Source organism: Rhinatrema bivittatum, chromosome 7, assembly GCF_901001135.1.
Source record: "Rhinatrema bivittatum chromosome 7, aRhiBiv1.1, whole genome shotgun sequence".
Lineage (NCBI taxonomy): Eukaryota > Metazoa > Chordata > Amphibia > Gymnophiona > Rhinatrematidae > Rhinatrema > Rhinatrema bivittatum.
Window position 1 is genome coordinate 276178917 of NC_042621.1, and position 23214 is coordinate 276202130.

General features: G+C 44.0%; 1 protein-coding gene across 4 annotated transcripts in view; it reads right to left on the reverse strand.

Annotated features, from left to right (window-relative positions):
- Positions 1–247: 247 nt before the first annotated feature.
- NT5C2 (5'-nucleotidase, cytosolic II) overlaps positions 248–23214 on the reverse strand; it is a 284978-nt gene continuing 262011 nt past the window's right edge. For all 4 annotated transcript variants that reach the window (XM_029610287.1, XM_029610290.1, XM_029610288.1 and 1 more), the window contains 5 exons: positions 19525–19695; positions 19348–19399; positions 19163–19223; positions 6820–6996; positions 248–5823 (listed from right to left, as the gene is read on the reverse strand). In XM_029610287.1, coding sequence (XP_029466147.1) covers positions 5572–5823; positions 6820–6996; positions 19163–19223; positions 19348–19399; positions 19525–19695 — 713 coding nt within the window. In that variant the 3' untranslated portion in view covers positions 248–5571. The remainder of the gene's footprint in view (positions 5824–6819; positions 6997–19162; positions 19224–19347; positions 19400–19524; positions 19696–23214) is intronic.

Sequence of the window (23214 nt, forward strand, 5' to 3'; positions counted from 1 at the left end):
ATCACGCGCCCAGGAGAGGTGCCTGGGTGTGCATTGTGAGAGCAGGCGCTCACCTCGGAGAGCTGGCTCTCCCACGGAGTTTACTGTATGGGCCTGATGGTGAACCATACCCATGCAGTTATTTAAGGTATAGTTTATCAGTGAGTATCTCCAACTCTTCAACAACCACACTGACAAGTTCAGAATTATGCACGTTATGGTTATTCCCCCTTCCCCACAAAGAAAACAAAAAAATGCAAAAGCTAAATCTGTGTTGGGTATTTTAATTATTTTATTTACAGCATAGCAAATAAAGGCTTATAAACCAGGATAGATACCAACAAAAATATCTAACTTTAATACTACTGCTAAATAAAAGCTTATCTATTCATTGAGGGCATGCTTTAATTTAGAAGTTGCTCTTCGGAATGAACAGTGAACTATTGCTTTAGTATTCAAATCAACCTCATTTCAAAAGAGTCCAGTTGTATGATAGTGATAAATGCCACCCAGTATTCCACAGCAATCTTTCACCAGACATTCTTTGTGCTAGTTTCTCTCCTGTAAAATTGTGCTTCAACTTAGCTTTACAAGCATTAAAGTGTGAAAGAGAAGATACTCCTAACCTCTCATTTTTATCATTTCAGCTCATGCAATCTGCATTATGCTGCATTACTTGCATAGCGCTTCCATAAACATTTTAGCCCACAATTCATATTACAGTTTTGTGCTGGGATTACATACAGTATAAAAAGGAACACATTATATAAAAATCCATGTTTCTGAAGCAGCCCACATTTCAATAAAACTAGAAACTAACAGACAGCAGCAGAGATTTCTGGGTTATAAGGCATAATCACAGTAAGGATGGAGGAGCCTGGGGAACCATTGCTCCTCCAGAACGATATCAATCACAGTATAACTAAGGATGGCACACTTGAATGGGCTTCATCTCCTAACCGCTCAGTAAAACATTCACAAACTTATTTTACATAACATTATCTGAAAAGACAATTCAAGAGAAAAATAAGCCCTGTGCTACTTTCAGCCAGACTTAAGTTACTCGTAACTAAAATTGATTCAAAAGATGTTAAGTTTCTCTGCTACAGAGCCCAAGACACAGGAGCTGAGTGACTAACTGCACAAGATTATTACACAGCAGGCTGAAAGATTTAAAAATGTGAACTTTTTGTAGACATGGCTTCCTTTTAAAAGTGGCACATTAAGGGGTAATTTTCAAAAGGATTTATGTGCGTAAAAACATCTATTTCCAAAAGCCCATTTGGGTGCTTAAAGTGCACTTATGATTGTAAAACCTATTCATAATTCAATAGCAGATATCGTGGGCAATTTTAAAAAGTGCATTGTGTGTGTAAATCCTTTTAAAAATTACCCCCAAATGTCCAAGATTTGTTAACACTGTCATTTTGTTTAGTCACATTTGCTGACCATTTTAAAACCCTGCAGGGAGCTTGCAGATCTGTAGGTACTTTGTACCCACAAACTCATTTCCAAGGGGAAAAGCATGTAGAGTTTCCTTTGGAAACGTAGGCCCAATGGGAACAGCAGTTGCAAATATGCATAGGGATTTCATTTTTAAATCCACATGCATACTTCACATCCCCTGCCCACCCCCCACCCCCCTTTCTGCTGTAGTGAAATGTACTCTTAGCAGGTCAGAGGGAGAACAATTTCCAATCTTAGATTAGATGCTTAGATCAGGCAAATTCCTCTACAGCATGTCTGCATGTCACGTATTCACTGCCATACACTACCACCTGGATGATATGATTTCCCTATACTGAAATAAGAATATACATCATCCTGTTTAACTGTAGGCTTATTAAGCTGCAACAAGATGGACCCAGGAAAACATTTCACTTAATATGCATATTATTCTAAGATGGACACAGGAAAACGTTTCTCCTTAATATGCATATTATTCTAAGATGGACACAGGAAAACGTTTCTCCTTAATATGCATATTATTCTAAGATGGACACAGGAAAATGTTTCTCCTTAACATGCATATTATTCTAAGATGGACACAGGAAAACGTTTCTCCTTAACATGCATATTATTCTTAGATGGACACAGGAAAACGTTTCTCCTTAACATGCATATTATTCTTAGATGGACACAGGAAAACGTTTCTCCTTAACATGCATATTATTCCAAACAGACAAAAGAAATCTCAGTGGTGTAACTTCTTCCATAGAATTAGCTACATAACAATACAGAGAAAGACAAAGAACTAATGGGATCATATAAAGATTACTGAAAATGCAGCTCAAAAGGTCATGTCAATGGGTTTCTGGCAGGTAAGATGGTTGCAGACAGATCCACAGCTATGAATTCTATAACCACACAATAGTAGATTTTCCCCTCAGCACATTTTCCATAACAAACCAGTTCATTAAAAAATGTAACCAAGACAATATTTGTGGCTCCAATGTTCCTTGTGATCATATCAAATATGAAAACAGGAGAGACATTTCATAAGGTTAAGAAGGAAACTACCTACACATATACAATACAAAAAGACACTAGCATTAGGAACCTCTGTACAGAAGGAATATCGCTTAACCATCTGCAAACTAATTATCAGATCAGCAATAAGATACCAGGTTTTGGGCCAACACCACTTCATTTCTCATGCAATTTAAAAAATAAATCTTGTCATAGAATTTCACCATCTGAGACCAACCACTTTTGGGAGCGGTCATATGGCATTTCTTACTTTGAGATAAATGAACAACATGAGGCAAGCAGCCTAAGAACATCCATGTAGAATATTAGGACTGTTTTGGTAAGAGGTGTTACAGTATATAAATTCAAATTAAAATAGACAGGAATACAAGCCTTTTTACTCTGCAGGGTTACATTTTACATTAACAGTATATTTTTCTACTTCCATCATCTAGAGACACAAGGACTTCTCTATTATGTGCTCACTCACACCCTCATTATGCACCCAGGGTGAGCTCATTAAGAGTAAAATCTATTTGTGATGAATGAAGACAAGAAATATATAAGTAGTTCTGACACCCTTGTAAAATGTGGAGCATTCTATAATTTGCACCCCCCATCGCAAGACCTTCTACATCATCCCAGGAAATCTTATACTGAATTCTATCAGTGCATTGTCCCATGGGATGCATGAACGCTCCAATTTTATTTAACCAGTCAGTGAACATCTCTGCCATTTCAAGTACACAGACAGACACTGCTTACACCATTGCACTGAAAGAAAAAAAAAAAGGTTTACATAGAACAGGTTTGCTCACATCTCTTCAGGATCCTTCATTCATTCCATAACAGCCACCCAAGGGGCATGCGAAGGAAGAAATATGCCCATTTAGGCCATAAATGACAGAATATGCTTGAGAAAACAAACTTCTTGCTACAATTTCACAGCAAACTCAAGCTTCATGGTACCAACATGCAAAGAAATGCCCTTGTCAGGATGTCAAGGCAAACATCCTAAAATGATCAAGCTTAAATAAGTTAACCGTACAAACATTGAACACAAACTGAATTGTCTTCATTCTGCTACACACAAAGGCATCTCTTTGTCATTCATTTTTGGAAAAACTGTCTCCAATAATGTAATAACTACATATTTTGTGCACTATGCAATTTCTGCACATTCTGCAGAAGCAATACAAATCAAATTATATCATGGGTATTTATCTCATGTAGTGAGTATAACGTTTTGGCATCATAATGAACACAAGCCAAATCAGTGTATAATGTGATTGAGACTCTCTTGCTAACAAGATTGCTTGCAGGGGTGCAGTAGAACAGCAAGGGAAATCCTCCAAGAGATATTTAAAATAATGCTGTTTGCTGCCATGTGGACTTTGGTTGTGTTCCCTGAGCTGGTGAAGATGCAGAGGCACCGTTCACAGCCACTAGGGTGCAGAAGAGAGTCTTGACCATCATTCTGCTGAGATATCTTGAGGTTAGACTTGAGGACCACCCACATTAGTTGGGTTTCAGAGAAAGCTGCAATGGCTGAGTTGAGGTGGTGATATTTTAAAAAAGGCTAAATAAACCCCAGGTAAGTATGAATGAAGATATATAATGCCAGATCCCAATAAAAGCCGATTCAGTTGAGCTGGAGGCTCAAAACAGAAGAAACCGCTAGGCCATTCAAAAATATAATGTAATGGACATCTGTCATGTTTTTGAAATACTATATGGTTTGATGAGGGTACAGGTTTATTTTTAAGAATAGTATTTTGAAATCATGTCCTGCTCCTTTCAAAATTCAATGACAAAGTATTTTTTTTTTCAGCACTTTACAGTTATTTGCAATGGGAAAATAGCCATGTAACTTGCAAACAGAATGCTGCCGGACAACATTCATAGGTTGAAAATATACTTATTTATACCGGTATCTGTAGAAAAATTTTACCTGGGAGACTAATGTTCTAGGATATAATACATGTTTTGTTCTTTCCTTTAAAAAAATGTTTTGAGTTTTCCTGGTTTTAAATGGTAGTACAAGCTGTGTTTTCCTCAAATAATTAAGAGCATAGAATAGCAGCAGAATATATAAAATGTCTTCACTCATTTGTCGCGGATCTAGAATATTGTGAAACTGCTTTTGTTGGCTTAAAAGTTACCTTGGATCCCTCCCTTGACTAATCTTTTAATTTCTGGTTTTTGGCCTACATGAATGATGCCTTCATTAGGAAAGGTACCAGACTAGACTTGTCCACTGGAAAAAAAAAAAAAAAGCAGATGAAAACCTAGGCTAAAACAATAGATCCAGTGGGTTATTTAAAAAAGCCACCTGTTTTAAGTACAGGTTTTCATTGCTTAACAGGCTAAAAATACTCACAGGAAAAATATAAAAGCATGGTTCCAGAGGCCTATTTTGTAGATTCTAATTATAAACTAGAATGTATACACATAGCATGCCAAAGAATGCAAAACTGGTCTTTTAGCATTAGGGGAAAAACTAATTTTCCCATTGAGCTGCCCCCAACCATGATTTTTTTTTTTTAATGAAAATATCTTGCTTTCCTAAACCACTAAATATGGTTAATAACAGTATTCCCCTAAAATCAGTTCTCACCATAGTGCTTTTTTTTCTCTTTAGAGCAGCCACAGTACAACTTCTAGTACACAGATAGGCTCTTTTCTACCTATCTGCAACCAAATGACTTGGTTCCCAGTTCCCATCTGATCCTTTCTGCAGCACAAACTTACAATTGCAAACTACTTATGGTACACAGTTAAAATAAAACTACCAATAAAGAAAAAACATGCAATATCTCTTGTAACCAACAAGAATGGAATTACAGTTAATGGTAGCATGCACTCCAAGAGAAATGCACAATCAATTATCTAAATACAAATAGTCCAATAGCATTGCAAACCATCTGCAAGTGCAGACAGGTACAAATACACAGAACTAAAAAATAGGTCTTTTGTGATTTTTTTTTTTTTTTTTAAGTTTTCTTAGGTCTCTAAAATGTGCCTCAGAAACAGAGGTTATCCTCAGCAGACAAGAAATCTATTCAACACTGAAAAAAATATTAAAGCTTTGTTTTCCAGTGAATGCTTTAGAGTTCTCCAGTTCTATTCTTCTTCCTCCTCCTCTTCTTCTTCTTCCTCCTCCTCATCATCATCCTCATCATGACAGTGTGTGATTTCCTGGGGAGCTTGAGGAAATAGGTTGGGGGGTTTAATCTCACTGATAGACCTTGTCAGCTGGTGCCGTTTGTAATCTGAATCTTTGAAATCCAGGGAGCTGCGGTTGCGGGTTGCCATAGGCGATTCTGTTTCATTGATGTCTACATGAATGTGTTCCACGGTGGACTCGTGTGGCATCTAGTAAGGCAATTTAACAAAACAAAAAGTAAAACTTGTCACATTATGATATTTGCTTGTCAACTGCTAGCCTTTAATCTATTCCCATTAGAATGTTGAAAACCAGTACCCCACAATAAAAACAAATTGGTCAGTTTTTTAAAATAATTTATCAAATACACATACAACTTACTTTTGCTGATTTTTCAGGAATGTATTATCACTTGAAAAAAATCAAAACCTGATCTGTGCCCTTCCCTGTTACAGAACCCAGTAAGGCATTTTTCTTTTGACCTGACAGTTTCCTCCTATTTCCTTTGGCTTCCAGCTCAATTAGAACTAGGGCTGGGCTCCTGGCACCATGAGCTTTCAATTCACAACTACCCAAGGATTTTTCTGTTATTTTATAGTCCCTCCAAAAATATCTGGTCACTAAAGCAAAGATCCTGGGCTGGGGGCTACGCACAAGGACCCTGAATTCAGCCACTGGGTGTAGGGACCATGACACTCTTTTCACCAGGGGACTGCAAACACTGCCTCCATGGCATCTCCCATCAACCCAGGGTGCAGAAGACCTGACTCAGAGATGGAATTGGAGACCTTCTGCATGGCACATACAGCACTGCCACTAGTCCATCAGGCCAGCTCAAACCAGGCATTGCAAAGTGCCCGAATGATACCGCAGTCCTTCCTTCCTAACTCTTGCCCCAACTGGGGTCATATGGAAAAAAAGATCCAAACATTTGCTGCTCCATTCATTCTGGCAAGTACTATATATCCTCCCAAGAATAATGTCCCAATCTGAATGGGAAGAAAAGAAGCTAAGAGGATACAGAAGTGTCTTTTGCACAATTAGCCCCTCCCGACCTGAGACTTAAGACCAAAACAGAACTGGTGCTGCCTGTGCTCTGTAACTGTTGCATAATGATTAGATAGTAAAAAATTTTTTTCTGTTCAATTTCTGAATATTATACAATTATGTAACAGAATTAAGTGTCTAAGACTATTGCTACTTACCAAAACATGAGCAGCTCTGAAGAGGTAGCTGAATGGGTAATACAGGAGGTTGATAAAAGAGGCAGCATAGAGATCAGCATATCGCATGACCTGACTGGCAAAGAGAGTCTGTCGTGATCCACTACGGAACAGGCTTCCCATCATCCCATAGCACATGTCCATGTCATGCGTCACTTTCTTCAAAGAGAAAAAAACCCCACTTAAATTATAGTACAGTATATGCAACACAGTAATAGATGTCTCCAGAAAAAGACCAACTGATTCATCTAGAGTGCTCAATTACTCCTGTCCACACTGCTATGGATATATCTCAGCTATTAGGGTGTGATTGCAAACTGGCTAAAAGACAGGAAACAGAGAGTAGGATTAAATGGGCAATTTTCTTAGTGGAAGGGAGTGGACAGTGGAGTGCCTCAGGGATCTGTATTGGGACCGTTACTGTTCAATATGGAAATCAGTCACCAGCTTAGGCAGGAACTTAGAGTGCCTATGCAAGATCACCCTGTCACGAAAGAACCTAGTATAAGGTGGATATGTCATTAAGGCCTGGAGCTCGCTGAGCCTGTGTGTTGAGGTGACTGCCATCAAAAATATGACCTTCCAAGTCAGGTACGTCAGGTCACAGGTGTGCAGCAGCTCAAAAGGAACTTTCATCAGCTGAGCTAATACCAAGTTGTGGTCCCAAGACACAGCGGGAGGCTTTAGGGGAAGCTTCAACTGAAGCATTTAATTATAGGCTGTACAGAGATGGGCATATTATCTACATCATGGTGATATGCACCAACTGCACTAAGATTCATTCTGACAGAGTTGGTTTTTAAGCCAGCCTCCGAAAGGTGTAGAAGGTAGTCAAGCAGTTTTTGTGGGGGGCAGGAGAACTGAACTAGGGCCTTCTGCTCACACACGGAAGACCACCTCCACTTCAGTCTGTAGGACTTTCTAGTGGAAGGCTTTCCGGATGCCACAAGGACCCAAGACACATCCTCAGAAAGATCAAAAGGCTTCAGGATTAATCTCTCAACACCCAGGCTGTGAGCGACAGGGTCTGGAGGTTGGGAAGCCACAGCCTCCCTGATCTTGTGTGATGAGATCTGGGAAAGTCCCCAGACTGATCGGTTTCCTAATGGAAAACTCCCACAGAGTGGAAACCAGACTTGTCTCTGAAAATGAGGGGCTATGAGGATCATAGTTCATCTGTCCTTGCGAAGCTTCAAGAGAGTGTTCGCCACTAAGGGAATCTGAGGATACGCATATAGAAGACCTGTGCCCAATGATGGGGAAGGGCATCCAATGCTAGTTTGCTGTCTGACCTGGACAGGGAGCAGAACCAAGGAACTTTCTGGTTGCAGGGGGATGTGAACAGATCTACATCTGGGCTCCCGCCAGAGGAAGAAAATACAATCTGCTACCCCTGGGTCCAGGGACACTCATGGGGTCTGAAGGCTCGGCTCAGCCTATCATTATGTTCTCCATTCCAGCCAGGTACATGGCCCTGAGCTCATTCCGAGGGCCAGGGCCCAGCATCAGATCTGAACTGCTTCCTGAGACAGGAGGTATGATCCAGTTCCTCCCTGCTTGACGACATATTGTATGGCAATTTAGTTGTCTGTGTGGATAAGGACAATTTTGTTGGACAGCTGATCTCAAAGCCCATAGCACGTACCTGATCACCTGAAATTCCAGAAAGTTGAATTGATAAGAATATTCCTGAGCAGACCACAGCCCCTGGATGCTGAGCCCCTCACCCGAGGGTTGATGCATCTGTGTTTAGCACAATTTGAGTGGGTAGACTCCGAAAGGAAACTCCCCATTCCAAATTGGAGAGTACCCTCCACCAGGATAGAGTCCCAGAGAGACAGGGTGACATGGATGCAATCCTGGAGGCTCTGAGTGGCCTGGCGCCACTGGTACCTCAGGGTCCATTGGGCTCTGCGCATGTGTAATTGTGCCAAAGGAGTGACATGGACTGTTGTGGCCATGTGACCCAGCATCCTCAACATGTGCCAGGCCAACACCTGCTGGCTCTGTTTTACTTGTTTCGCTATGGTCACCAGAGGTGACCATAGTGCCCTCTGGTGCGACAGAAATGCCCTGGCTTAAGCCATGTCTAGCAAGGCTCCAATGAAGTCCAACTGAGGTGACAAACTGAGATGGAACTTTGGGTAGTTGACAACAAACCCTAGTGACTAACAGCTGGATGATCAAGCACATGGACTGGATGACCCCTGCCTGAGATGTGCTCTTGACCAGCCAATAGTCCAGATATGGGAAAACACGTACTCCCAGTCTGCGGAGGTGCACCACCACCTTGGCCAGGCATTTTGTGAAGATTCGGGGGGCGGACACGAACCCGAACTACAATATATGGAACCGGAAGTGCTGCTTCCCACAAATCGGAGATACTTCTTGTGAGCAGGGAAGATCTCAATTTGGGTGTATGCTTTCTTCAGGTTGAGGGAGCAAGAGGGAGGGATCAAGGAGCCCAGGGAAATTATCTTGAACTTTTCTTTTCTTAGAAACTTGTTCAAGATCCTCAGGACTAGGATGGAACAGAGTCCTCCATTTCTTTTTGGAATCAGGAAGTACCTGGAGTAAAATCCCCGCCTTTTTTGCCCTGGTAGAACGGGCCTGACCGCCCTGGCCGTGTAGAGAGGAGAGGTCCATTTGTAGCACCTCCTGATGCGCTTCTACCCCAAGATGGGCACGGAGGGTAATTTGGTGGGACACCCAATAGGTTTAATTGGTACACCTGGTGGATGATGGCTAAAACCCACTGGTCTGATGTTACCTGGGTCACCGGTTCGCAAAGAACCGTAGCCTGCCCTCATCCTCAGTACAGTCAACTGGCTTCTGTTCCCTACAGCCCAGTCAAAACCCTATCCCCGGAGTTGACTGAGGAGGCGGCTGGGGCTTGGGAGCTCTCTGCTGCCTGGATTGGCCGTAGGAGCCCTGATGGTGTGTACGGGATTGAAGTGGCAGAGGATAGTACTTCCTCTGAGGAATGAAAGACTTCCTGGGCCCCTGCCTCAATGGCTTCCTGGATGAGGACAAGTCCAGAGAGTTATTGGAGTGTTTCATGGTGGTCCCGGGGTTGGGCCATAGCATCCTAAGTTGTTCCTGCACCTCTGGTCTGAGATAAGAGGCCCACAGCAATGCCAGACTGTGGACCCCGATTCCCACTGCGGAGACCCTCGATGTCATTTCTGAAACAACGTAGGTTGCACGGACCTCGTGTTCTCCGCACTCCAATCCCTTGTGCTCGGCCACCCCTTGCACCTGCTTCCAGATGTCCCATGAGTACTGGCCAATGTAGAGCTGGGTAGGCAGCGATGCAGGCAATAAGCATGACACCTTGGAACACCTTCCTCTCAAAAGCGTCCAACGCTCTGTGGTCCTTCCCTGGGGGTGCCAAGGAATGGGTCCGAGAGCACTTGGCCCTCTTGAGGGTGGATTCGACCACAACTCATTGGTGGGGTAGCTGACGCTTATCAAATCCGGCAGCCTTCTGGACAAAGTAAACCCCATCTGCCTTCCTATTCATGGGAGGCATTATGAGGTGTTGTTTCCATATCCTCAGCAGCAACTCCGTAAGGATATCATGTACCGGGACCACCACAATCTCCTTAAGAGGCTCCACGAACTGAAGAACCTCAAGCTTTTTGTGCCTGGAATCCTCTTTAGTTAACAGCTGGAACAGGATGGCCTCCATCACCTCTATGAACCCTGCAAAGGTCAAGCTCTCAGACAGGGATTTCCTTAACTCCTCTGGAGGAGATGGGTCTGACAGGATACCATCCGAATCATCGGAGGAGGATTCCATCTGATCATTCCCCCCAGGGGTCATAGGGACCCTCATCCTCACTGTTTACCACAGGGGATGGGGCCCTAGGCGCTCAGGTGATGTCCAGAGATGCAGGCACCGATGCAACTGGACAAGGGACTACTGGCCTCAGTGTCTCCACCAGTCTCAGCAGAACTTCCTCTGAGGAGGAACTGGCGATGACCACCATATCGTAGAGGGAGGCCTTTGTGCCCCGCCGGGTACCAGTGCCATCCTGGGAACAGACGCCAGCTGGGTCGCTAAGGCACTATGGCTTCTCCAGAAGCATTACAAGAATAGGTGGCATCGGCTCCATTGTGTCGGTGCCACGGGACTGAAGCCCTGCAGCACCCATCCACTGCCAGCTGGACTCGATGTGCCAGCTCCTCTTCAAACACTGCCAATGCCAACACCAACTAGGAGGAAGGAGGGGTGGCCAGATCTTCCTCAGATCCACAAGGGGGATCAGCGACTGGCACCAGGACTGGTGGAGACCATTGCAGACTCCGGTATTGAAGGAGATTTGGCACTCCTCGCCATGGGGTCGCTTTGGGGCATCGTGGCAAAAGCTGGTGCGTCTCCATGCCTGGCACTGTACAGCGAAGTGACCGGCGCCAATGCTTCTTGGTCTTCCCAATGTGCTCGGCCTTTCCCTAGTGCCAAGGTTGAGGACGATGAACCCAACGTCCTCGGCCAGGAGGTCAGCAAGAGAGACAAAAAAAAAAAAAAAAGTTTTCCACAAGCAAAAAGCCAAAGTTTTAGAGCTCAATCCAACTGTAATACTGACAGCTCTGCAGAAAAAAAAAGACTGAAGAGGGACCCCCACGTAGATGTGTGGTATAGGGCATGCTCAAGTGTGCCTAGTCAAAGTTTCTAGAAACTTTGACATAAATTTTCCGCATCTGGCTCCATCTGATGATGTCACCCATCCTGCTTGTCCTTTGAGAACGTTGGCAGCACAACAGTTTAGTTAATGTGGAATGCAGATACCACTTTTGGAAGGAATTTAGGGTGAGTTTATAGAATGACTCTATTGTGCAAAAACTACAGGTATGGTGAATAAGAGACCAGAGCCTGTAATTTCCTTATTCCTCTTGTCATGAGAAACAACACTTTCTAGGTGAGAAATGTCAAGTCCATTGACCTGAGGGGTTCATGAGTTTAGCCAAGATCATGTTGAGATCCCACGGCACTGGAATGTCATGTTTTTTGATACCTAAGAGTGGAGAGAGATTGGAGTTCCACTAGCTACCGATGATACATTTGTATTTTAACCGAAGAGGTGCTGAGGCCTGAGAACGAAAGGAAGAAGAGATACTGAAGCAGAAGAGATTCAGCTGGCTGGTCCCACATCATATAGAGAATCCTCTTCTACTTGAAATAGGATTTTCTGGTTGAAGGCTTCCTAGCTGAAATCAGTATGTCCTCCACCTTCCTGATAAGCAGGAAACTAGTGTGCATTCAAAATCCATACAATAATGGCCAATGATGGCATAAAACAGGTGGCAGTGTTTTCCACCCTCCTGGGTGATGAGAGTCAGAGACACTCCTAAGTGAATTGGAGACTCAATTGACAGACAGGTAACACACTTATCATAGCCAAGCTGGGGCTATGAGGATCACCTTCACCTTGTCCTGAAGTGAATTCTGGACAATTTTAGCAATGAGAGGAATTGAAGTGTACACAGAATAGACCAGTGCTCCAGTTTAGCATGAAAGATCGAGAGATGATCTGAAACTGCTCAATTGTATGGAGTAGAACTTTCTAACGTTCCAGTTGTTCCCAATGATGGAACAAGTAATTTGCAATCTCCTGATCTAAGGACTACTCATGAAGCTCCAGGACTCTGCTGAGACTATTAGCCAGCATATTTTGTATGCCCTATAGGTAAGTCACTTGAAGATGTTCGCTGTGAAGACCAGCCTATGAACAGATTCGGAGGGCCTCCTTGCAGATGATGTACAAGCCTGTGCCTCCTTATTTGTTTATACAGTACATGGCCACCCAATTGCCCACCTGGATCCTCTTATCCGAGAGTAGGTGGGAAAAGCCGTTAGCATATAACAGATGGCCTGTACGTCCAGAAGGATGATACACAGGAGACTCTCCACTCAGGACCATGTCCCTTGGGTCCATGCCACACACCAGTGTGCAACTCCTTTCCTCTGGGGCAGGAGTTGATAGACAAGGTCACTTGATGCTTCAGGATGCAGAGAGACTTAGTGCCTGATCCTACAGGTTTATCCACCACTGTAGAGATGCTCATATCTCGGTAGTTACCAATACCTGGTGGGGTACGGGCTGGAGCAATTGATCCCACTGGTGTTGGGAGGGTCCACTGGAGACCCAGCATGTGCAGATGAATTAGACGACACACATGAACCACTGTTGTCATGTGACCTAGAAGGACCAGGAAGACCTTGTTGATTTCCAGTCCTGCTATAGAAGGGACCTTGTGAGCCCCACCAGAATTCCAATTCTCTCTGCAGGTAGAAAAGTCTTCTCCTGAACTGGATTCTCTGAGATGGGATCAAGTTGGATTTTGAGAAACTGACCAGAAAGCCCAAGAACGGACTAGAGGATGCCTAACATGGATGAGCGAGCATCACAAGCCAATTGTTTTGGTATGGGAAGATGTACAGCCACGACTTGAGAGCATTTTCAGAGCTGCCGAGAGGCTTAATGGGAGAACCTGTACAGTAGCGCATGCCCTCCAGCACAAACCACTTGAGGAACCTCCAAAGGGCAGAGTGAATGAACATATGTACCTTTCAAATCCAGGGTGCACAACCAGTCCATTCTGTTGAATGAAGGAAAAAATTGTCTGGAGTGAATCACTTTGAATTATTCATGGACCAGCAATTGGTTGCGGTTTCCCAAATCCAGGTGGGTTATAGCTCCTCCTCACCTCCCCTTCAAATTCTTATGGATTATATACTGTGAGTACTATTGTGCCAAGCTCTTGAGAAAGGATAAGCTCTATGGCTTTCTGATGCATCAGGGAATTACCTCCAGCTGCAGCTGATTTGCATTAGAAGAGTTGGAACCAAAAACGGATCTCTGCTGACTTGGAGGGATCCATGAGAAGTGCAAGTGATAGCCATATGTCACAAATCTCAGGATCCACTTGTCCTGTGTGGTACTCCTCATTCAGCAAAAAGGATTGGACCCTTCCTACCACCGAAGGATGTGGGTATCCAAGACATCAAAAACTTGTTACAGGCTTTTTTTTTTTTTAAATTTTTTATTTTCAATTTTCCAAATACCACCATACAATGCATATTATTTATCAGATAATAACATGGAAGAGATAAAGAAAAAGAAAAAAAGTAAAGTAAATAAAACATCTTAAGAATATCTTAAGAACAGAAAATATTGCAGTTATATATACGCAATATACAAAAAACATAACTCTCACCATTTCTTAACTGTCAACTGGAGGGTATTTAGTTTATCAATCGGGAGTATTTACTTAAGAAAATACTAAGTACAAAATGAAAACACTCTAGCTCTCGGTAATCCAAATCTTGTTATTTAACTGGGCACAGGGGAAGATGTGGCATTCTAGTTTGCTCAAGAAATACTTTCAACTGATCAGGATCAACAAATAAGTATAAATCATTCTGTCTCTTTATCATACATTGCAAGGAAACTTTAACACAAAAGTATATCCTAATGAGAAGACCTCCTGGCGGTAAGCCAGGAATGCCTTCCTTCTAATTTGTGTTGTAATAGCCAGGTCAGGAAAAATTTTAACTGGTTTCTCATGAAACATAACAGGATACTTATTGAAGTACTTTTTCATAATTAAATTTATATCAGATATTGCATAAAAGGACACCAATATAGTACTCCAAGAGATAATATTCTCAGAGGAGTCCTCCAAAAAGTTTGAAAGATTACCCTGGAACATTTCCCTCCTTTCAGCATTTCGAAAGAAAATAATAAGCGTTTACTGTAGGTGCCTGATCCACTGAAAAACCAAGACTCTCTATCAGAAAATGTTTTAAGGTAATAATAGGATCTTCACCAAGAATCCTAGGAAAATTCAAGAACCTAAGATTAAAACGTTTAGAATTATTCTCTAACATTTCCATACGTCTATGCAGAATTTCTTTATCTTTTACAACTGCAGCTTTAAATTCAAGATTATTCTTTTCCTGTATCTCGAGATGTTTAACTTTATCATTTGTATCCTTTATCTGTTTTTGTATATCAATAAATTCCTGTTGTTTACTCTGGGAAATTAAATCAACTTTCCTCTCAAGAGTTTTAATATTAACTATCATGCCCGCCATCAATTCCCACAATGTGTCCATAGTCACCGTTGGTGGTCGAATTGGGACATCTATCAACTCTGAAACTGGCGGAATAGTTTGTATTTCCGCTTGAAATATTCCTTTTATGCCTCCATTTAAATCTAAGTAGGCAGACGGGTCAATTTCAATACTCTGGCTTTGCTGACAGGGTTGGGAACCACCTGCCACAGGCTCCAGTTCTTCACAAACAGTTTCAGAGGGGCCTTACTTCAATCTCTGAAGTGGCGGAAGCCCTATATTGGGACTTAAGGAAGCCTCCTCTGCAGGCACATGAGAGTCTCCCTGCACTCGTGGCACACCAGAGTCTTCAGCTCCTTTATTCAACGGATTAGGGGTGAGCATAAAGTTCGTAATTTCCTGCTGGATGGGAGATGGAAGCGAGAGGGTAGGGAAAACTCTAACTTTCCCCTTTCTCTTCGGGGGCATAATGCCTAGCCACAAGCGCAGGATCAAACAAACCTTAACTCTACACAGCTAGAGTGTATTTAAATCTAAAACTGATGGCCCGGAGCTGGGAGAGTTTCACATGAGAAATACATAGAGGACTTACTTGGTTCTTTTCAAACAGGGCGAATCACCGGCAAAGCCCGCTGTGTGCGCGCCCCTTTAGCGTGCGCGGCATCAGTGGCACGCCGGCTCTGCTGCGTGCCGCAGACTGGCCGCTTTTATGGCCAGTTCTGGTCCCGCCTCATTGTGCCTCCGGCAGCGCAGGTCCCTCCCAGGTGCGTCGGGGTAAGTCTTTCCCGGCTTGATGTTAACCAACTCCTCTCTCTCCCAGCTCGCCCTCTGAGAGTGGAGCTCTGGTTGGCCACTTTTATGGCCAGTTCCGGTCCCACCTCGTTGTGCCACCAGCAGCGCAGGTCCCTCCAGGTGTGTCGGGGTAAGTCTTTCCCGGCTTTATGTTAACCAACTCCTCTCTCTCCCAGCTCGCCCTCCTGTTACAGGCTTAGATTATGGTTGCTGCTGGGTTTTTGGCTGCCTCCTCTCTCTCTACCGACCTCAAGCAGGTAACCGCTAAGGTACAGCAGGAGGTGTTTGATGCCACTGGAATGGGTGAAAAGGTCATTTTAGTAATGGGGTGTTTAACAAAAGAGATTATGCCTGGCGGGGCAGGTTAGTCCCCCAGCTGCAGTGGACAGCAACTATAAACATGGATTGAGGTTCCTTGATTAGGAGCACTGTTTCCTGAACTTTGTCTCCAAATAAGTTCTTCCTGTACAAGGAACATCTGCTAGGCTATCGTGAACATCCTTTCGAAAGCCCAATCACTCACAGCTATGCACGTTGTCTGGCATCAATACACCCTGATAAGGTTCTGGCTGCAGTGTGAAACGCCTCATACACAGTCCATATGAGGTGTTTATCACACACTTCCATGTCTTCCAAGAAGTGCTGGAGGTCTGCTTGACAAGGATCCTCCATGTTTGCTAGGGGCTTTAACTTCAGAATACACTAATGTAAATACCATATACCATGAACAATTTGCTGCAATTCTTGCAACTGGACATGGAAACCTTGAAGACTTGCTTCCCAAATAACATTTTGATGCTTCCCCAATGGAATGTTAAGAGTGCTATCTTGAGCACTTCACCCACTTCAAATCTGATTCCACCACCTCATAGTGATACAGCAGTTGGACTACTCCAAACCCTGGAAAGAGCTGGTCTAAGTCAATTTTGTGAGCTACAATGAATTATGACATTGGTGACTACTACATCCTCATCTAAAATTTTTTCATAAGGCTGTGGAGCAGTATGGAAGCAGATTCTGCAGAAAGCTGAAGGAATTGCAATTCGAAAATATCCATTCTTGGGTCCTCTTCCTTTCTTAAGTTGATCAACTATGTTTCAGCTGAACTCTTCCAGAAAAGAAGTATAACAGAGATCTTCTGGAAGGGACATATGCTGTGGCAAGTCCGGAAGAGGGTTGGAAGGAATCCCTGTAGACTGTCATCAGACCATGGCAGAGCACTCAGCAAGGACTGGGATGAAGATGAGAGCGACTGTGGAGATGGCTGCTAGTGGTCCAAAGGAGAGGGGACTATCAGGAAATGACTCCAGTCTTCCTCTCTCCAAATTATGTGAGAACTCCCTACTCACTCGTGGGCTCACTGCCACAGTTGACAATCCCTGAGGGTACACAGTTATAATCCCAAAGGAATGTGTGAACATCCTGGAAACACTCCTGGGCCCTGTTGTGCTAAAAAAGATCCTTCATCCAGGAGAGGAGAAGTTCCAACTTTCTTCTCTGGTCTTCTGGACCTAAGAAGCAAAGAAATTCCTCACCATTTCCAATAACCAGGCTCCTATTGGTTGAGGGGCCCTTTGTGCTGAAGTGGACAGCCATATATCCTCTTCTGACACCCATGTTGCTCATCTTCCCTGGGTACCCAGGTACAAACTCAAGGTTTTCACCACTGCAACCCCTGACACATTTAGTTTTAATTCACTATTCGCTGATGTGACTCTGGATGGCGCCAGGCTTCTCTCTTTGTGCCAGCATGACTCCCCTATGCACCCAAAGCTCTACCTTGCTTACTGGCATATAAGCACTCTGCATGATGATACTGATAGCACCTTGGTAGAGTTACTCCATGCTGAAGTGACAGAACATGCACTGATCTGCGCCAGCATGCTCTATGCCGAAGAAAAAGATAGTATTCCTTTTTGGTTCCCTTTGAGAATATTGGGATGCTAAAAAATGTCTTTTGGGACCAAATATTTGATAACTATGAAGTAACAGAGGTTTAGAATTTCTGTGTCTCCTAACATACACATCTTGAAGCCCCTGAAGCAGCTCCAGCGAAACATGATATCGTGTCGGGCTTGGCAGGATTGCATACATCAAATATTTGTAAACACTTTGGTGGAAGTAACACTATATTTGAAAAAAATATTGTAAAAATTATCTCTAAATTGGACCGATGATTATACGAGACCCTACTGGTCTCTTTTGAACATTATGATGTTCTAAACCTAAAGGGCGGTATGATGGTCCCAGTAATAAGTTAATTCTTGTTGGTGCTTATTTGATAAATCTGTTTTTGCAATACATGTTTGGTTTTGAACATATAGTTTCGTTTTACTACAATTATTGGGCTCATTTGACTGTGAAGAAAAAGATAGACCACAGGATTGTGCCACAGCTGAAGCATCTGGGGAAAAAAAAAAAGTTGGTTGGTGCCATTGGGATCTTCTGCACCATGAAAGAAGATGCAAGTTGCACTGAAGAGACTGAAGACGCTTGTCTTGGTGTCTGGGTCAGGTCTGCCCCAGCAGAAACCTCAGAGAGAGAACCCTGAAACAGATCCCTTGCTCTACTTAGGCGCTCTTTTCAGGGCCCCATTCTGTGTGCCCTGCTCAACCCCTGATTTTGTGACAGATTTGGAGTCCAGCGTCACCAGGGTTGGTGGGTGTTGGTGGCAGCCTTCCAAGCAGACTTGCAGGATTAGGGGAGGAAGAGTCGCAGAATGACCAAGCTTCTTGTGGCACCAAGAATCGGAAGAGGCCTCACTTTGGGAGGTTCGGAAACTGTGATGCCTACCCTGATACAGAGACTTTAGGGCCTTATTCAAGGCACAGTTTCTTCTGAAGGCTTCTATCTTCCAAATGAAAATCTGCTGTGCCCACAGGACATCCTGACATAGCTCAGCAGATGACTACATCGTGATCCAGACACAGACAGTAGTAAAAGATGGATGGGTGTCCACGATAGACATGCAGTACCTGCATCCACAGGCCTTGAACCCACTGACCACTAATTTCTTTGTTTCCGATTTTTCAATCAAAATCTTGACTTTTCTCTCAACTTTTTTTTTTTAATGGAACTTAAAAGCTCTGTTGAGGGGCTAATAAGACAGCAGACCAAAAAAACCCCTCAAAGATTTGCAATCTTGCAAATCTGAGGCAAAAATCAAGAACCAAAATAATTCAAACTGAGAAAAATGTCTGTGCGATAGCTCTAATGACGAGAGACTGAGGGGCTCACAAGGCAGCAATTGCACACATCTGTGTATGTTCCGAAAGACTTTCTCAGCTCTGAGAGCTGGGTCTGTGTTGGAGATGTCAGATGATGTCGCCCACTAGTTATGGTTGTTTAAATCCTGCTTTTCAATAGAAAGTAGTATTTATACATCCTTATACCAATCAACAGGCTACTCATGTGCACTATTATCAGAACATACAAATAGCTTTTAAACATTACCTTAATGCGTCGTTGTATGGAACTAATATCAGGACGTTCATTGCTGCTGCTGTCTAAATGCCTGATAACAGAAGAAGAAAGAAAAGTTCAACTTCTGAAATCAACCTTTGAAATCAGCAGTGAGTGCAATCTGGTCATGCAAACCACAGAACATTGCTAATAGTAAATCAGATCGTAGAACTCACTTGTATAGCTCTGCCAGGAAGATGTCCAGACTCTGAAGTTCCTCAAAAAGTGCTAGGATTTAAAAAAAAGATGGATTTTCTGTTTTATAATTAAACCAGAGACTACAAATGGCTTTTAAAAGCACTAAAACTTGCACCAAGAAGGGGAAGGAAAGATTATTGCCAGTAATTTCTTACAGCTTTTGTCAGTCCACACATGTAGCTCCTGTGCCAATTCTGGAATCACCAGGAAAGTCCTCCATCCTTGCCGTTTCTTGGACTTCAGGATATCACCAAAGATGTGGTCACCAATATATAAAATGTCTTTTCCTTTTGCTCCCAGAAGATCACATACTATATCCGAGGAACCTGAAGAACCAGAGTATCATGAACAAATATAGTTTTGTTTCATTGGAATCCATGTTCAGTCTTCTACAACATCTAAAGCTGCAATAAACCACATGGTATCCTTGCAGTACAGACAGATTTCCAAAACCTAGGGACAAAGATTAGACACATGGCAAAGACCACTGCCTTTTCAGAAATATTACCTGTTCATGGAAAGGGCAAGGAAAGGCTTTGCCATATAGATAACTTCAATGTCTGGCTCAAAGCATGGTGTAAAATCAAGTTCTTTTTGGTTACATTGGTGGCTGGGGTCATGTATGGAACAGTAAAGCAGAGCTGCTTACCTGTAACAGGTGTTCTCCCAGGACAGCAGGATGTTAATCCTCACATATGGGTGATATCATCGATGGAGCCCTATCACAGAACACATTTGTCAACGTTTTTAGAACTTTGACTGGCACACTAAGCATGTCCAGCATGCCACTAACCCTGCAGGCAGCAGGGGTCCCCCTTCAGTCTCGTTTGTAGCAAAAGTACGAGCGAAAAATAAATAAATAAAATGTAATTGAACCCAACTCCGCAGGGTGGCGGGTGGGTTTTGTGAGGACTAACATCCTGCTGTCCTGGGAGAACACCTGTTACAGGTAAGCAACTCTGCTTTCTCCCAGGACAAGCAGGATGGTAGTCCTCACATATTGGTGAATAGCGAGCTACAGGCTGAGTCAGACGTATGAGGCCAAGCAGCACCGAACATGTGCAACAGGCACAACACTGGGGTGCTGTTGGCAAGGATGAGGCAGCCTGAAATTCACAGCAGGTCGAGGTAGGACGAGCTGGGTTCCTACACTGGAAACACATTTTTTAGGACAGACTAGCCAAAGACGTCCAAGCCTTGTCCAGGCAGTAGTGAGCTGGGAAGGTGTGGAGAGAGCTCCATGTCGCAGCCCTGCAGATGTCAGCAATCGGTACTGAACAGTAGTGTGTTACTGACGTTGCCATTGCTCTGACTGAGTGTGTCTTCACTCATCTCTGTAGTGGAAGGCCTGCTTGCTGGTAACAGAAAGCGATGCAGTCTGCCAACCAGTTTGACGGTGTTTGCTTGCCCACCGCATTCCCAAGTTTGTTTTTATCAAAAGAGACAAAGAGTTGGGTGGACTTCCTGTGGGCTCTAGTGCAGTCTAAGTAAAACGCAAGAGCATGCTTACAGTCCAAGGTGTGGAGAGCTCGCTCACCTTGGTGAGCGTGAGGTTTTGGAAAGAAAGTGGGCAAGACTATGGACTGATTTAAATGGAAATCAGTTACCACCTTAGGAAGGAATTTAGGATGAGTGCGGAGAACCACCCGGTCATGGAGGAACCTTGTGTAGGGTGAGTAAGTCACAAGGGCCTGTAACTCAATCACTCTGCGAGCAGATGTGATGGCTACTAGGAAAAGAACTTTCCATGTAAGGTATCTGAGTTTGCAGGAGTGCAAGGGCTCAAAAGGAGTGTGCATGAGCCGTGCAAGTACGACACTGAGGTCCCATGCCACGACCGGTGGCCGTAGAGGAGGCTTAAGTTGTACTAAGCCTTTCATGAAGGCTTAGTACAACCCGATAACTGACTCACCAGGGGTTGAGCCGTTATCGGGGCATCGCCTATTCCTTGATGGTAAGCAGAGATGGCACTAAGGTGCACTCGGATAGATGATGTTTGGAGACCAGATTCCGAGAGGTGCCAGATATAATCCAACAGACTCGATGTGGGGCAAGAAAAAGGATCCAAGCCCCTTTGTGTGCACCACAAGGTAAATCTCTTCCATTTAGAGTGGTAAGACTTCCGTGTGTGGGCAGCTTCTGTGAAGCTACTGGGAACTGAGATACGTCACTTGAAAGGTTGAGTGGTTGTAATATCAGCCTTTCAACATCCAGGCTGTAGAGAGAGGGCCTGGAGGTTCGGGTGGCATAACTTGCTATGGTTCTGTGTTATGAGGTTGGGCGACGTGCCCAGGTGAATGGGGTCCTGGACAGAAAGTTCGCAAAGTATGGGAAACCAAATTTGGTGTGGCCAGTATACGGGGCTATGAGAACCATTAAGCCCCGGTCCTGTTGTAGCTTCATGAGAGTCTTGCTTATTAGCAAAATCCGGAGGATACATATAAAGCAGGCCTTTGTTCCAGGGATAGGCAAAGGCATCCCTGGCTGTTGCATGCCGGTCCCTTTGCAGGGAGCAGAAGCTTTCCACTTTGTGGTTCTGACTGGATGCAAAGAGGTTGATGGTCGATGATCCCACCGATGGAAGATTCTGCTTGCAACTGAGGGAATCCAGAGACCATTCGTGGGGCTGGAAACGTGGCTCGAAGCGGTCCCCCCCCGACAGTGCATTCTGTGTGCCTGCTAGATAACTGGCTTGCAGAAGAATGGAAATGTGACAGGGCCCAGGCCAAATCTGTGCAGCCTCCTGGGAAAGCAGATAGGAGCCCGTGCCCCCTGTTTGTTCAGGTACCACATTGCAACCTGGTTGTCTGTTTGAAGCAGGGCAACTTTGTTGGAGAGGTAATCCTGAAATGCCTAAAGGGCATATCGCATCGCTCGAAGCTCCAGAAAGTTGATTTGGTGGGTTGCTTCGGCTTTTGTCCAAGTCCCTTGAGTTTGAAGGCCTTGGACGTGGGCTCCCAAACCTAGGTTGGAGGCATCCATAGTTAAGGTCACCTGAGGAGCCGGTTGCTGGAAAGGAAGACCCACTTGTAAGTTGGCTTTGTGTGTCCACCAGGCAAGGGACAGACGAAGCTGTCTGGATATGTGACCCATGGACTACAGCGGCTGAGTAGCTTGTCGCCACTGGGATTTCAAAGTCCACTGGGTCACTCTCATGGCAAGGCATGCCATAGGGGTGACTGACAGTTGTTGCCATGTGGCCGAGCAACCCGAGTAGCTGGCCAGCTGAGGCTTTTTTGAGATGGTGGATAAAGCTGGCAAGGTTGGACAGCATAATCGCACGGTCGTTGGGTAAGAATGCTCTGGACAGTGTCGTGTCTAGATCTGCTCCTATAAAGGAGAGAAGATGAGACTGTGTCAATTGGGATTTGGGGTAATTTATTAGAAATCCCAATGAGTTTAGAAGCCTTATGGTGAGACCGAGAGAGTCGAGGGCTCCTTGTTTTGTCTGTTTTTTATGAGCCAGTCGCCAGGTATGGAAAACCGTATATACCTCTGTTGTGTAACTGCGCAGTCACGACTGCCAGGCACTTTGTAAAGACTTTGTAAAGACTTGAGGCTCTGAGGCTAGGCCGAATAGTAGTAGTACCTTGTATTGACAGTGACTGCAGCCCACCACAAATCGCTGTATTTGCGATGAGGAGGGGAGATCGCAAAATGGGCGTATGCGTCTTGAAGGTCCAGAGAGCAGAGCCAATCTCCTTGTTGAAGTAGAGGAAGCATGGTGCCCAGGGATACCATCCTGAACCGTTCCTTGTGAAGAAATGTATTCAAGGCAGGAGGTCCAGAATAGGCTGTCGGTCTTTTTTGGAATAAGGAAATATCTGGAGTAGAACCCTTTTCCC